This window comes from Peromyscus maniculatus, chromosome 7, assembly GCF_049852395.1.
Source record: "Peromyscus maniculatus bairdii isolate BWxNUB_F1_BW_parent chromosome 7, HU_Pman_BW_mat_3.1, whole genome shotgun sequence".
Classification (NCBI taxonomy): Eukaryota; Metazoa; Chordata; class Mammalia; order Rodentia; family Cricetidae; genus Peromyscus; species Peromyscus maniculatus.
Genome location: NC_134858.1, coordinates 120,717,312 through 120,732,654, shown reverse-complemented (window position 1 = coordinate 120,732,654; position 15,343 = coordinate 120,717,312). Strand labels below are relative to the sequence as shown.

General features: G+C 44.4%; 1 protein-coding gene across 3 annotated transcripts; it reads right to left on the bottom strand.

Annotated features, from left to right (window-relative positions):
• Positions 1–282: 282 nt before the first annotated feature.
• Positions 283–13,096, bottom strand: Zkscan7 (zinc finger with KRAB and SCAN domains 7). Of its 3 annotated transcripts, XM_042281941.2 has the most exons (5): positions 12,848–13,096; positions 12,222–12,332; positions 10,733–11,269; positions 6,522–6,669; positions 283–1,974 (listed from the first exon to the last, which is right to left on the bottom strand). In XM_042281941.2, exons 3-5 carry the CDS (start codon positions 11,153–11,155, stop codon positions 524–526), a joined length of 2,022 nt encoding a protein of 673 aa, XP_042137875.1. In that variant the 5' UTR covers positions 11,156–11,269; positions 12,222–12,332; positions 12,848–13,096; the 3' UTR covers positions 283–523. The 3 variants fall into 3 exon arrangements, with proteins under 3 accessions (XP_042137875.1, XP_015864535.1, XP_042137876.1); XM_016009049.3 differs by lacking the exon at positions 12,222–12,332 and having other exon boundaries at positions 12,848–12,981; XM_042281942.2 differs by lacking the exon at positions 12,848–13,096 and having other exon boundaries at positions 12,148–12,332.
• Between the last annotated feature and the right edge of the window lie 2,247 nt (positions 13,097–15,343).

Genomic DNA, 15,343 nt, shown 5'->3' with positions numbered 1-15,343 from the left:
GAGTGATGAGGTTCTTGTAGTATGTCTTTGAGTAAATGGTGAAATGGAGAAGTTAAAACAAAGTCTGAAAATCACAAACAAATTGTGGAATGCAAAACTAAAAAATGAGATATATTTTAAGATAGTTTAAAAAATAAAAGTTAGAAGCAAATAAAAGATGTTCATACTTCTCCAATGGTGCATGAGGAGAGACTACTGAGTTACTAGTGCTCTCCTACCTGAGTGGCCAGACAGAAGGTGCTAAGCAATGGCCATTTGATCAATGCTGCAAAGACAATCTGGTAAATATTCTTCTGTTTTTGTTTTTATTTTTCCAGACAGTGTTTCTCTGTGTATTTTTGGTGCCTGTCCTGGATCTCGCTCTGTAGACCAGGCTGGTCTTGAACTCACAGAGATCCTGGCTCTGCCTCCGAGTGCTGAGATTAAAGGCATGCGCCACCACCACCTGTCAAGAATCTGATAAATATTTTTATAAACAATACTAACTCAAAATTCTTTGTTCTCTATCTCAGGGAACCATGCCTTAAGATGTTGTCTGAAGCAGACTTGAGGGCTTCTTCTCCACATTGTGAGTTTGCTGATGGTGATTAAAAGTGGAACGCTGACTAAAGGCTTTCCCACATTCAATACATTCATAAGGCTTCTCACCAGTGTGAACTCTCTGGTGCACAATAAGCTGTGAACTGTCACTAAAGGCTTTCATGCAGTCTTTACATGTATAGGGCTTTTCACCAGTATGGGTTCTTTGATGAACCATAAGGCTAGAACTGTAACTGAAGACCTTCCCACACTCATTACACTCATAAGGTTTCTCACCAGTATGAATTCTCTGATGTATAATGAGGTGAGAGTTTTGATTAAAGGATTTTCCACACTCGATGCATTTATAGGGCTTTTCTCCAGTGTGAAGTCTCTGGTGCCGAATAAGGCATTTACTTAAACTGAATTTCTTGCCACACTCACTACATTCAAAAGGCTTTTCTCCAGTATGAATTCGTTCATGGTCAATGAGCTGAGAGTTCTGATTGAAGGCTTTCCCACATTCACTACATTTGTATGGTTTTTCCCCAGTGTGGAGATTCCGGTGTCGAATAAGACATTTATTTCGACTAAAGGCCTTGCCACACTCAATACATTCATAAGGCTTCTCTCCAGTGTGGATTCTCTGGTGGTCAATAAGGTTTCTGTTGGAACAGAATGTTTTCCCACACTCATTACACTCATAGGGCTTCTTACCAGTGTGAAGGACCTGATGTTGGATGAGACTTTTACTCTGAATGAATGCCTCCCCACACTCATTGCACTCATAAGGTTTGACCCCAGTTTGGGTTCTCTTGTGGTCAATGAGCTGGGAATTCTGAGTGGAAGCTTTTGCACATTCATTACATTTATAAAGTTTCTCCCCATCATGGAGTCTCTGGTGTTGAATAAGATGGGAACTGTGATGATAAGTCTTCCCACACTCACTACATTCAAAAAAAGGTTTTTCCTCTACGTGTGTTCTGAGCTGAACAATTAGCTGAGGTGTCTGTCGGAAGGTCTTCCCACACTCATTACATTCATGGGGTTTCTCTCCAGTGTGGATTCTCTGGTGTCCAAGGAGGAGTGAGCTCTGGTTGAAAACTTTGTCACATTCATCACATTTATAGAACGTTTGTCTCTTTGCTTCTAGCTGATGCTCAACAGACCTAGAGGAAAGATCTGGATGTTCCTCTACATCGTTACATTCCTCATTTCTGTCTTTTGTGGAATTTTTCTTATCTTTCTTTTCTAAGAAACCACTTTCTAGTTCACTCCCTTCTTCATCTGAGGGCTGCTCTTCCATCCGTGCTGAAGGGTCCTCACAGCCACCTCCAGACTCTGCCAAGGCTACTCCAAAGAGTCCCCCTTGGGATGGGTCCAATGAACCTGACCCTTTAGAAATGCCATGCTTTGGAGTGTATGTAGAACTTTCCATCCTGTTCTTACATGTTGCTAAAAGAAAGAAGAAAACAACTTTTACTCTTTTTTTTTCTTTGTAGCTGAAAAAAAAAGTCATATTCATATTAAGGAATGAGACAACATATTTCAAAGTAGAGAGAAAGCAGTTTCCTTTCTTCTTCAAGAATATTAGCCGGGCGGTGGTGGCGCACGCCTTTAATCCCAGCACTCGGGAGGCAGAGGCAGGTGGATCTCTGTGAGTTCGAGGCCAGCCTGGTCTCCAAAGCGAGTTCCAGGAAAGGTGCAAAGCTACACAGAGAAACCCTGTCTCGAAAAAAAAAAAAAAAAAAAGAATATTAAAACACAGAGGGATAATGGTCCATAGAGAATGGGGAGTAAAGGCATGAATGGAGGAAGCTTGAGTTAGTACAGCCTAGGTAGGAGAAAGACTAGAAAGTAAGAGCTAAATTGTGTAGCACATTTAAATGTTGCATCATTTTCTAGTCATTGTGATACTGTCTTCTTAGTGAATGGTTAAATTAGGTTCCTCTCCACTGTGACATTGTACAGTTCCACATGTCTCCAAAACTATGTTGGGCCATGTGTGGTAGTGCCTTTAATCTCAGCTCTTGGGAGGTAGAGGAAGGTAGATCTCTGTAAGATCAAGGTCAGGATGGTCTACATAGAGTTCCAGGCCAGACAGAGCTACACAGTAAGACCTGTGGAGAGAGTTGGGGGGGATGTTGGTTGAAGGAGGGAGAGAAGGTTGGCAAGAAATGAGAAGGCAAAGGTGGCAGTGAGGTGATGAGAATTTCCACTGTGACAGTGTGATGAGAGTTCAAATTGATCTCATGTGATACAAGTCAATGGGAACAAGTATGCAGGTTTAGAACAGTGTTTGGAGGGGATAGCAGAGCTGGGGTCTGGGCAAAGCTAGTTCTATATATCTATAAGAATTAAAAGAAGCATCAGTGATTTGAAATATAAATTAAAGCATGTCTTTGTGGTCTTGTCTCTAAAATAATAAAGAAATTAAATAGTTAAACACTGGTCTGCAGTTTTGGAAATTCAAATGCAAAATCTAGGGAAAGGTACTGTAGTCATTCATGGTTATCATCAAATACCAAAATGTTGGTTCCTTTAAATCATGTTGCAATGAGGCCAAGGCCAACATATCTTTAACAAATGAAACTTTAAAATATTTAGTTTAGTAACTCTCATGTCCATCCTCTGTTAAGTTGGCTACTGTCCTGAGTTTGCTAATCACAGGATGGGTCTCAGGCCTTGCAGAGGAATCTCACAGAACTACACTTTGGGTCAAGTAACCCTGAACATGCCCCCAAGGGGTAACAGGTGATTAGAGCTGGCCAGGGGCCAGAAAAACCCATGTCTAGCTAATCTGTAGCAGCATCTGTTGTAGCCTGGGCCAGTGACTTCCAAAACACAGAGGAAACTAAAACACTGTGTTGGTCGGAATACACTCTAGGGAACTTCTGACCCCAAAACAGAGTAAGATCTAAAGCTAGATGGTCCACGGAGCCAGGCAAAGTCGCAGTGAGCAGTCAGAAAGAAAGGACTGAAGACAGAACTGAGAAGAAGCTATGGTTTCAGGATTTAAGAATGAGCATCAGTGGAAGGGAAATCACAGAAAGCAAACGCCCCGAGAGCAGATGCATTAGTCACAGGGGACACTGGTGTAAAACTCACGTGCTGCATGGCTGAGTCTCCCAGACTGCCTTTTCCCAGCTCATAATTGGATTGCTTTGTTTAATCCCTCAACACAAAGATCTTTACTTCCAAAACCTAAGAGACTCTTACATATGTCTAAGAAAACCCAAGTTAGCTCCCTACTATTGATCAGTCATTAAATAAAGAAAATGATGATCACTGTTAAACTGGGTTAGGGTATAGGGAAGTTCATTATCCACATCTACTTTATGTTTGCAAATATTCATAGTAAAAAGTTAAAACAAATCAAATCAAAAGAATACAGTGAAGATGATGTACAGAGGACAGACTGCTGGTTACAGGGGATGAGAATCATTACCCAGTGAGGCCATGCCATGCTCATTTTTCTCTGTCATGTTCTGGTACAGGGCATTGCTGTGGGTGGTCTGTATGTCAAATTGCTCTGATTGGTCAATAAATAAAACACTGATTGGCCAGCGGCCAGGCAGGAAGTATAGGTGGGACTAACAGATAGGAGAATTGAGAAAACAGGAAGGTGGAGGGAGTCATTGCCAGCCACCGCCATGACAAGTAGCATGTGAAGATGCTGGTAAGCCACGAGCCACATGGCAAGGTATAGATTTATAAAAATGGGTTAATTTAAGCTATAAGAACAGTTAGCAAGAAGCCTGCCACGGCCATACAGTTTGTAAGCAATATAAGTCTCTGTGTTTACTTGGTTGGGTCTGAGCGGCTATGGGACTGGCAGGTGACAGAGATTTGTCCTGACTATGGGCCAGGCAGGAAAACTCTAGTTACAGGGCATTCTGATTGAGTGCCAGGCTTTTCCATGGTTTCTGCATACAGTCCTTATTCGCTGTAATCTCCTGGAATGACAAGCTTCTATTGTTCAGAAACAGTCTCATCCAGAAGAGCAGAGTTCTCAGGAGTACAGAAGTAACAAAGTACAAAAGGATAGTGGAAAAGAGCTGGGTCAACTCATAAAAAAAGAACAAAATGGGGCTAAATGGAACCCATTACACCAGGGGCAGGGACCTAGCTCCAGGAGAAGCATTGGGCAGGAAAACCAGAGGAGCCTCCTCAGGTTGTCTAGAGGTAAGTTCCACCCACTGCCCCACCACTCGACATGGAATCAAGAAAAACAGAGCCACACTCACCTGAGGCCTGACCATTCTAAGCACAGTAGTTGCTGTGGAGTTCCCCACATTAGCCTGGCCCCTGGCATTGCCCACTTCAAGAAAACCAGGACCTGGGGTGAAAGGGGAACTCAGTGGGTCAAGCCCTGCTCTCAGCTCTGTAAGGTCTACGTGCCCAAAGAGGTGGGAACTGTGAGCATCCAGGAAGCTCCACATATACTGACTCTTAGCTTCTTCCAGAGACCTCTGTGTGCTGGGAATCCTAAGTGTGCTGGGAATGTTCTTCAGAGAGTACAGCAGGTGATATATGGTCAAACTGAGAACTGGAGGTTCCTTTCAGGTCTCTCTCCAGCCTGTCTGAAGCTCTACTTCTGACTACATTTTCTCTGCATTAATTTCCTTACCACTTCCAAGACTGATTTACCTCCCTGCCTTAAAAAAAAAAATCTAATTTATTCTACATGTATGGGTGTTTTGTCTGTGCACCATCTGTGTGCCTGGTGTGGAGACCAGGTGTTGGATCCCATGGAACTGGAGTTAGAGGTGGTGAAGAGCAACCATGTAGGTACTGGAAATTGAACCTGGAAAAGCAGGTCTTTAGCCAGTCTCCTGCCATCTGGAACTGCTGCAAGTCCAGCTCTGTGGTTCCTTCTCCCTCTATCAGTGATTCTTCTTACTTTCATGGTTTTAATCATACAGTCCTCACTGCTCTCTCAGACCTGTCACATAGCAGCAAGCTGGACAGTGTTCCTTGAAACAGCAAGTTCAGTTTCTTCTTTTGTTGTTGTCGTTGTCGTTGTTTTGTTTTAATAATTTATGTTCAGTAGTGTTTTGCCTCAAGTATGTCTGTGTGAGATTGTCAGAATCCCTAGGACTGGAGTTACAGACAGGTGTGAGCTGCCATGTGGATGCTGGGAATCGAACCCAAGTCCTCTAGAACAACAGCTAGTGCTCTTAACTACTGAGCCATCTCTCCAGCCCCATGTTTCACTTTGTTTTTTAAGACAAGATTTCACTATGTAGCCTGGCTGGCCTGGAGCTTGATATGTAAATCAGACTGGCTTCAAATTCAGAGATCTTTCTGCTTCTGCCTCACAAGTGCTTGGATTGAAGGCGTGTACCCTTGTACCCTACCTCCATCCTCCACTTTTTAACTATTATATCTCTTGCTAGTTGCTCTAGTGTCCTCTACCTACTCTGCCTCATAATGCACTTTATCCAATCATCCCCTCTTACAATGCCAGTATTGTGACCGGGGGCAGATACCATCCATGTGTATCTTTTGTTTGTGGTAGTTGGTTTTGGAGGTTTTGTTTGACACAGGGTATTAATCTGAAGCACAAGCTAGCTCGAAACTTACTAAGTAGTCCAGGCTGGCCTTCAACTCTCAAAAATTCTCTTGTCTTAGCTTTCCAAGAATAGGAATGACAGGTGTGATCCACCACACCCAGCTTTACCTAAATGTATCTTATGAGGTTGCTTCTGTTTATGTGTATGACCGACTCCCTACCACCTAGATAAGAACTCTTAAAAATAAGCATAGTGTATTGCATGTCTCTAGTCCTCAGTGGTGTTTCCAATGAAATGCTTGAGGAAAACTTGATACGTGTATGATAAGAGAATAGACAAAAAGGTCAGATACAGCCACTAAGGAAGGAAGCCAGCCATAAGGGTAATCTGGGATTTCAGTGGGGTACAAATTGGGCTGATGAAAGAAACTGACTCCAGGGGGTAGAAGCAAGAATGACTTGAGGACAGAAGTGGAAAGACAAGTACCGAAGTGTCCATGAGGGTCATAAGGAGGATCCCAGTGGGGTTCAGGGGCCGAGCCCTGACTGGAGGTTGAGGTAGGCGATTGTTCTATTGCATCCAGAGATATCATCTTCTTTAAACGCATATCCTGTTCTTGTCCTGGATGTAAAACCTAGAGATAAGGAAACAGAACTGGGTTCAAAAGTGCATTCTTGAAGGTAGAGAACCCAAACCTCTAAGATAACCCATACAGGAAAAAAGCCAAGGAAATGAAGAACCAGGCTATCTTTCCAGCACTACCAATAAAGTCAACTGGCTAACAGCAAAGCTTACAATCTTCTCTGCCATCTCTCTCTTAGAACAGATTCTATAGCCAGTTCCGCTGTGTCAGATCTTTGGGTACACATTTGCTTAAGAACTATGTGAAGCTATCAAGACAGCCCAGATGGTAAATACTGTTAAGCCTGAGGCCCTGAGTAAAGACCAGTTTTCAAGTTGTCCACTAGATAGTCCTTTGTGTATCTATATGTGGGTGTGCACATATGTGTGCAGTTGCACATGCACAAGTGTGCAGAAGCTGGAGGACAACTTCAGCTGTCTTTTTTGCTCAATAACAACCCATTTTTATATATGTGTATACATATGATCATGTATAAGAATTATGACACATTGTAAAACCTGCCTTCTAAGAATCATAGAGCTAAATAGCCAACTTAGACTTACTTATGCCTACTTCAGATTCTCTAGGGCTCATAGACCAGGAATCTAGTGTGGTAGTTTGAAAGAAAATGGCTCTCAAAAGGAGTGGCACTATTAGGAGGTGTGGCTTTATTGCAGTGGGTGTGGCCTTAGTGGAGGAAGTATGTCACTGTGAAGGCAGGCTTAGAGGTCTCATACATGCTCAAGCTACACCCAGTGTCTCAGACCACTTCCTGTTGCCTGTGAGTCAAGATGTAAGAACCCTCAGCTCCTTCTCTAACATCATGTCTCCTGCATGCTGCCTCACTTTCCGCCATGATGATAACAGACTAAACCTCTGAAATTGTGAGTCACTACAATTATATATTTTCTTTTATGTCAGGGACAAGGACAGAATCTCTAGTTAGTGGAAAAATACAGACCCCCAATAAGACAGGGAACTAGATCATCTTACAGTCAGGTTGCCTAGCAACAGGACATTGAGTCAGAGCCCTTGACCCTTTCACCCTGTAAACATCCTACATAAACATCCTGTTAGCTTGCCCCACCCTACGTAGATAACAATTCTTGCTCCCCCTACCCTGTAGGAACTATATAAACCCTCCTGGAGAAAAATAAAATTGTACCTTGATCAGAATCTTGACTTGGTGTATTCCTTTGTATCTCCTGTCCCTATCATTCAGTCCTTAGGGTGGTCGAGAACCCATTGAAGCCCTGCTGGCTGGGGCACTTTTATAAGAGTTGCCTGGGTTGGGGATTTAGCTCAGTGGTAGAGTGCTTGCCTAGCAAGCACAAGGCCCTGAGTTCGGTCCTCAGCTCCAAAAAAAAAAAAAAAAAAAAAAAAAGAGTTGCCATGGTCATGGTGTCTCTTCGCAGCAATAAAAACCCTAAGAGACCTAGCCTAACCACTGATTTCCAGGTCAGGGAAATCCTGTCTCAAAAACCAACGTGGCCATACACATCCATGTCAAGCAGTAGGAGATGTCTCTAATGAGGTTTATTGTTTATAAATGGTCAATGTAGTGGTTGAAGGAAACCATATGCCCAAGTCCTGGGTAAAATACTAGAACTTTAGTGGGATTTAACGGCCAGTAGATCACAAAGTTAGATTACAGTGTATTAAATTATATCTTCTGCCCATACCCACAGCTACTGTACTAAAGAGCATTTATCTGCACTTACAAGAACCAAACAGGACACTGGGGAGATAGTTCAGTCAACACAGTGTTTTCTGTATAGTCATGACAACCTAGGTTGGGATTCCCAGAACCAGTAAAAAAGTCAGGCATGATAGCACATGCTTGTAATCCCAACCCTAGAAAGGCATATACAGTCACATCCCTAGGCTCATAGGCCAGGAACCTGGCCTAACCACTGATTCCCAGGTCAGAGAGATCTTGCCTCAAAAACCAAGGTGACCAGTACCTGAGGAACAACACCTGAAGTTGTTCTCTAGCCTACACACACACACACACACACACACACACACACACACCTGCACCTCCCCTCCAAATAAACGCACATATGTATGTACATAGCTGCACATGCACCTCTCCTCCACATAAACACACATACACTAACCTGATTCAGAGTTTGGCTAGTATGGTGGTTGGAATAAGAATAGAACCCATAGGCTCATAGCTTTGAATGCTTAGTCACCAGGGAGTGGCATCATTTGAGAGAATTAGAAGGATTAGGAGGTATCACCTTATTAGACGAAGTGTGTCACAGGAAGTGGGCTTTAAGATGCCAGGCCCAGTCTCTGTCTCTCTCTGCCTATAGATCCATATGTTGCCTTGGTCATGGAGTCTCTTCACAGCAATAGAAAACTGACTAAGTTGGTGCCAGGGACTCAGGTATTGCTGTGACAGGCTTGACCATGGTATTTGTTGGAGGAATATGGAAGACTTTGGGACTCTGGACTAGAAAAGTAGTTGGATGCTTTAAGTGAGGATTAATGGGCATCCTAGCAGGAGCACAAAAGACTGTGCTGAGGGCAATTTCAATTGTAGGGCCCCACCTCGAGGCATTTCAGAGAAAGAAGTGTGTTGCAGTCAACAAGAATGAAAGAAGTGGATATCTGAAGAGCGCTTTGACATTAGACATGGAGATGCAGAATCTGGTTTTCAGTCTTGCTTTGGTCCAGTATTTCCTCACTATGCTCCCTTTCCCTGCTTTTGGAACTGCAGTGTATATCCTGTGCCATTATATGTTGGAAGTATGTGATCTGCTTTTTGATTTTGATTTTACGGGGGGTGGGGGGGGTGGGGAGGGGGTATAGTTAAGAGATTGCCATGAGTCTCAGAGGAGACTTTCAACTTTTAAACATTGTTGAGACTGTGATAGACTATGGGTGTGGAACCAAAAAAGACCAAAATGCTTTCACCCCAAAACTAAAGGCCTAAGACTGCTCCTTTTAGCTACAGACCATAAGTTACTGAAACAGGCCAGAAGCTACTGAAACCAGTCAGTTCAGAGTCCAGAAACCAGGAAGTGTAAAAGTACAGAGTCACAAGGTAGTCAGGAGGTAATGGCTGCCGGACTATGGAATGTCCTCTCCCTGGCCCCCTAGGCAACTGCCCCCATCTTGGGGCAGCCAATGAGAAATGGTGGCGGGCAACTACCTCCTTAGAAGGAAAATTGAATTGTGATTTCTGGAATTCCTAGACACAAGCCAATCAGAATTGTACCTGTACTAGCACCCCTAAATGATACAACCTTGTGATTTTTCCCTTTAAAAACTGGGCTTGCAGATAGGCGGGCACTTCCTCCATCCTCCACTGCGTTGGATCTGTTGGACGAAGTCCCCGCCTAGGCTTGTATTGCATTTGGATATCCTGAAATTAAACCTTGCTTTTGCATTCCGGCATGCTCGTCCTTGGTGGTCTCTCTGGGGGTCGCGATCTGGGCACAACATGGGGACGTTTGAAGTTGGACTGAATGCATTTTGCAATATGATATGGCTACAAGCCTATGGGGGCCAGGGAGAGGAATACGGTGGTTTGAATAAGAATGGCCCCCACAGGTCATAGATTTGAATGGTTAGTCATTGGGGAATGGCACTATTTAAAAGGATGAGAAGGTGTGGCCTTGTTAGAAAAAAATATCACCGGGGATGGCTTTGAGGTTTCCCAGTCTCCCGACTACCTCCCCAAACTCAGATTGTAGAGCTCTCAGCTACTTCTCCAGCACCAGATATGTCTGTCTGCCACCATGCTCCCCGACATGATAATGGACTAATCTCTGAAACCGTAAGCAAGCGCACAATTGAATGCTTTTATAAGGGTGCTTTGGTCTTGGTGTCTCTTCAGCACAACAGAACAGTGATGAAGACAATTGAATTTATATTTTTGCTTATGGCATGCAGCACAGAACTATTTCCCATCTATCAGTGGTGCAGATTTGGGAATCCTAAAGGCAAACAAGCCTAAAGTGTGGGAAATGAAGGATGCTTCTTTTCAGGCTAGTCCAAGTCAAGAGAAGAGTTCTAGAAACATCTAGAACATCTACAACAGCTTGTAAACTTGACTGCTTACCTCCCCTGACCCACTAAGGTGTCTCTGGAAATCCTCCACTACAGCCACAGCCTCCTCGCCAGTTTCAGGGTGACGGAGCTGTACCCACATCTGGATCTCCCTGGGCAGGATGCTTAGGAACTGCTCCAGCACCAGCAGCTCCAGGATCTGTTCCTTGCTGTGGATCTCTGGCATCAGCCACCAGTGGCAGAGCTCCCTGAGCCGGCTCAGTGCCTCTTGAGGCCCAGACATCTCGTGGTAACATAACTGCCTGAAGTGTAGCCGGAAGATTTCACAGACAGGAGGGTAGTTCTTCTGGAAGCTGCAGCTCTGTCCCCAGGTCTGGCTTCCTGGTTCCTGCTTCACAGTCAAGCTCCCCTCCTGCTTCTGATACCCAGCTGTCCTGGGGATAAGACCTAATGTTCCCCTGCCTTCCATGGTCATTGTGATCCCCAAAAGAAGCTAGTTCCAGCTACAGCAGGCACACTGAAAACGAGTCTCTGATTCAAATTGCAGGAGCTGTTTTTCAGAGTCAAGAAAGAAGTGCAGAAGTGTCACCTAGAGAAACATAAGGAGAACAATCAGAGTCCTGGAGTACTCAGCCCTTGGCTGGCAAGATTCTGCAGCTAAATCAAAGCTTTAGGGGGAAAAGTACAAATAAAGAAATCACTCCAGGTGACTTCCCTTCTCAAACTTTTAGACTCACACTAAATATCTATGTTTAGCACTCATAGCTTTTTGTTGTTTTTTGAGACAAGATTTCTCTGTGTAGCTTTGGAACCTGTCCTGGGACTCGCTCTGTAGGCTAGGCTGGCCTTGAACTCACAGAGATCCTAATGCCTCTGCCTCTGGATTGTTAGGATTAAAGGTGTGCGCCACCACTGCCCAGCTTGCATTCATAGCTTTTTACACACACACACACACACCTCCAACTATTCTCCCCAAGTATCCAAATTAAAAGGATAGCAATGACCTCCAATGTAGGGTATGCTAGAAAATAGGTTGTTAAAAAATGACTAAATTATTTAGCCCCAATTTAATATGTTCTGTAGTATGCACTGAAATTCAAATCATATATATTGTTAATTTTTTAATAGACTTATGCTGGGAGTGGAGGCTCAAAAGTCTTCAACTAGTAAAGTTTGGGACTAACGCTCTATAAAATACACACACACACTTTCCCTGTTTGCACTTTTCCCCTTCTTTTTCTTCATTTCTGACAAACTCTTATTCATCTGTCACTTCTTTTGAAGGCAGTTCTCCTGGTCGCCCCAGGTGGAAACAGCGGGTTTCTTTTCCTTGCTGTACCTCATACTGGAACACTGTACTTGCACTGGTTTAGGCAGAACTCAGTCGTGGCCTTCAAACTCTTGGAGAGCCACTCAAAAGGGAGGAACTAGATAGAGTAAGAACTTTGGAGATCTTTTCTACTTAACTCAAGCCTTGCTGGTCTCTCCAGGTACACCAGTAGTATCGATTCCGTAACCCCATGGACCGTTTTCACCCCTACCTCTGCTGGACCATTTCTCGTACCACAACTCTACAGTTTACACAGATGTGGGCTCCATTTCCTGGGGAGACTCAGAAGGCAGGACTGGCTGCCAGACGTGCACATGTGTACCTGTGTTACACAGGGACAGAGATATGGTAAACCAATGTGGTTAACTTAGCTGACAAAGTCTGGGGAAAATGTTTTCCCGTTTATGCATGCCATTTGGAAATCAGCTCCTCAGGGGTAACTAGGATGTAAGCTGCGGTTCCAGATACCAGGCACTGAAGACCCCAGAGTTAGACATTTTCCTCTGAGCCTGTTTTCTGTTGTAGTTTTTTTTTTTTGTTTGTTTTGGTTTTGGTTTTCCAAGACATGGTTTCTGTGTGCTGTGTGTAGCCTTGACTGCCCTGCCTCTGCCTTCCGAGTGCTGGGATTAAAGGAGTACTCCACCACTGCCCGGCTGAGCCTGATTCTGTTTTTTAAAGACTAATCTGTGAACTCTCTGAGAGCACACACGTGAAGCCAGGACACTTCCCCACTGACTTTACTGTCCCGAAAGCTCAGCAGAAGACTTCGCCGCACGTCTATAGTGCCAACTCTGGTGGGGCCCATTCCAGAGAGTAGCGTACGGCGGCACCGCTCACCTGGCGGGTCTGCCGCGTGCAGCACTGACGCACAGGCTCCAACCCGAGCCGACCTCGCGGAACGAGGACGAGGCGACTCGCCTCGGACAGGCACCCCGGCACCCGCCGGCGACGCGGCCGAGTGCTGGCCGCACCTCCCTTCCCGGCACGACCTGCAGGCGTGACGGCTCACCGGCCCCCAGCGCCACCAGGACCCTAAGAAATGACAACAGCGGCACCGGAAGCGTGCGAGTGTCTTTCCGGTATCTCCTGGATTCCGGAAGTGTCGGTTGCCAAGGCGAGCAAGAGATTGGACATCTGAGGCACAAGCGGGCGTCGCGCTCTAATTCGGGCCATTCAGAATCCAAAGACCTCACTATTGACACAAAAAGACCAAATACAACTAAAGCAAAATCCGTTCTTTCCAACCATCAGACTTTGACAGCTAGGAGCCTGACCTGATGATGCCCTATGCAATTAGAGCTCAGTTCCTATTTATCCCTGGCACCTCACCGCAAACAGCTTGTCTCAGGAAGAATCAATAGTGTTACAAAGTTTGCTAACTAAGAAGATAGCAAAACACTTCTACTATAAAAGGGTGTGTGTCTCTCAGGACGATTCGCCAAGAATTCAAACTGTTGTGATTCTACCATCCCACAGCAAATACTCGTTACTGAAACTTCTTTAACTCTTAATAGTTTTCTAAACAGTTTTACTCTTGTGCTTGGAGTTTATCAAATCCACATTTATGGATCCAAATACCACAATCCGTGGGCCTGTTTTTTTTTTTTTGTTTTGTTTTTTTTTTTTTTTTTTTTTTTTTTTTTTTTTGTGTGTGTGTGTGTGTGTGTGTGTGTGTGTGTAAGGTGGGATGCCTACTGCTTGCTTTTTTTGACTCACACATTGGTCATTACACACAATGTAATGCACCAGACCTTTGGCTTAGTAGTGTCTATGTTAACAGCCATTGCTCACAGACACACAAGCCCCACAGTTTGCATTTTTGCGATGGGAAACAGATTTCAGATGGAGTGTCTCTCTCCAGGAGTGGCAGAGCTGTAGTGTGAGTCCATGCCCCAAGATGACTGCCAACTTGGCAGGGTCAGAATAAACTAAGAGACATATTTCTGGGATAGAGGATTTCCTGGAAGGAGGAACTGAAGGGAAGACACTCCTCAGAGCCCAATTATATGGAGGTCCCAGACAGGGTCCCACTGTGTAGCTCTGGCTGGCCTGGAACTCATTGTGTAGACCAGCCTGGCCTTGGACTCAGAAAGATCCGCTTGTCTTTGCCTCCTGAGTGCTGAGATTAAAGGTGTGTGCCACCACATAGGCACACATAACTGCTGAGCCCCTCATCGGCCACTTTTAACAGTTCTTTTCAGGTGGCCTGGTTAATTTTGTCAAAATCTCTAGGTCTTTGATATCTTCCCTTTGCTAATTCCCTGCCGGGTTCCACCCTCCTGAATGCTTAAGGGAAGTTCCTTGTCTGCATATCCTGCATATTGGGCGTTAACAGCTTAGATGCACGATTGAAAAACTTCTGTAGCGAACTTCTGCCCTCTGGGGTTCTCCCACTGTGCTGTAAGCATGTATTTAAGACCTCCTACCCCCTTCAATAAACGGCATTCGGCATAAAAAAGACAACACTCTGGGTCTTAGAGCTAGAAGAATGAAAGAGCCTTTTCCTTCTCATGTCTTCTCTACTCCCCAATTGTCCTGCCTTAGAGCAGCCTTCCAAGTGGCTGCTGTTATAACACTTCTGGGCCCAAAATAGGCTGCAGGTGTTAAATACATGACCTGAGTGACTATGAACCAATTACTTAGTCTCTGTGGGGAAATTTTCTCAACTATAATATGAAGATTAAAATAGTACCTGAATGTAGAGTTATTCTGAAGATTAGATGAGATAAAACATACAAAGTTGCTGGATGTAGTGGCACACCACCTTTAATCACAGCACTCAGGAGGCAGAGGCAGGTTGGTCTCCGTGAGATTGAGGACAGCCTGGTCTATATAGTGAGTTCCAGGACAGCCAGAGCTGCATAATGAGACACGGTCTTGAAAAACACAAAACAAAACAGAACAAAAACCCCACAAAAACACCCCAAACACAACAAAACCACGCAAAACAGTAAATAGTGCCTGGTTTGCTGTAAAAAAAACACTACAGATTTGTGCTAGTGTGTTTACTTGTTTCCTCTGCTTCATGCTTTCTGGATTCAGATCATGCTAAGGCCTGCCACATTTGCTCCACGTGTGCTGTGTGATGACACTCGTACCTTTTGGGTTGGTGGAAACGAGAGTCTGTGAAGTTGATACATTTTAAAAGATTCCACTTCATCACATGGATTTGAGATCAGGCACAGAAGTGGGAAGAGATGGCTAAAAAGGCAGATAGAGATAGGCTGAGATAAATTCTAACTGGACTCTGGACCTGCAGCATTCTAACCACTCCACAATTTTTAAAGTTCTAATCAGAGTTTTCTCTGCTTTGCTCTAACCACCCACTTAGTG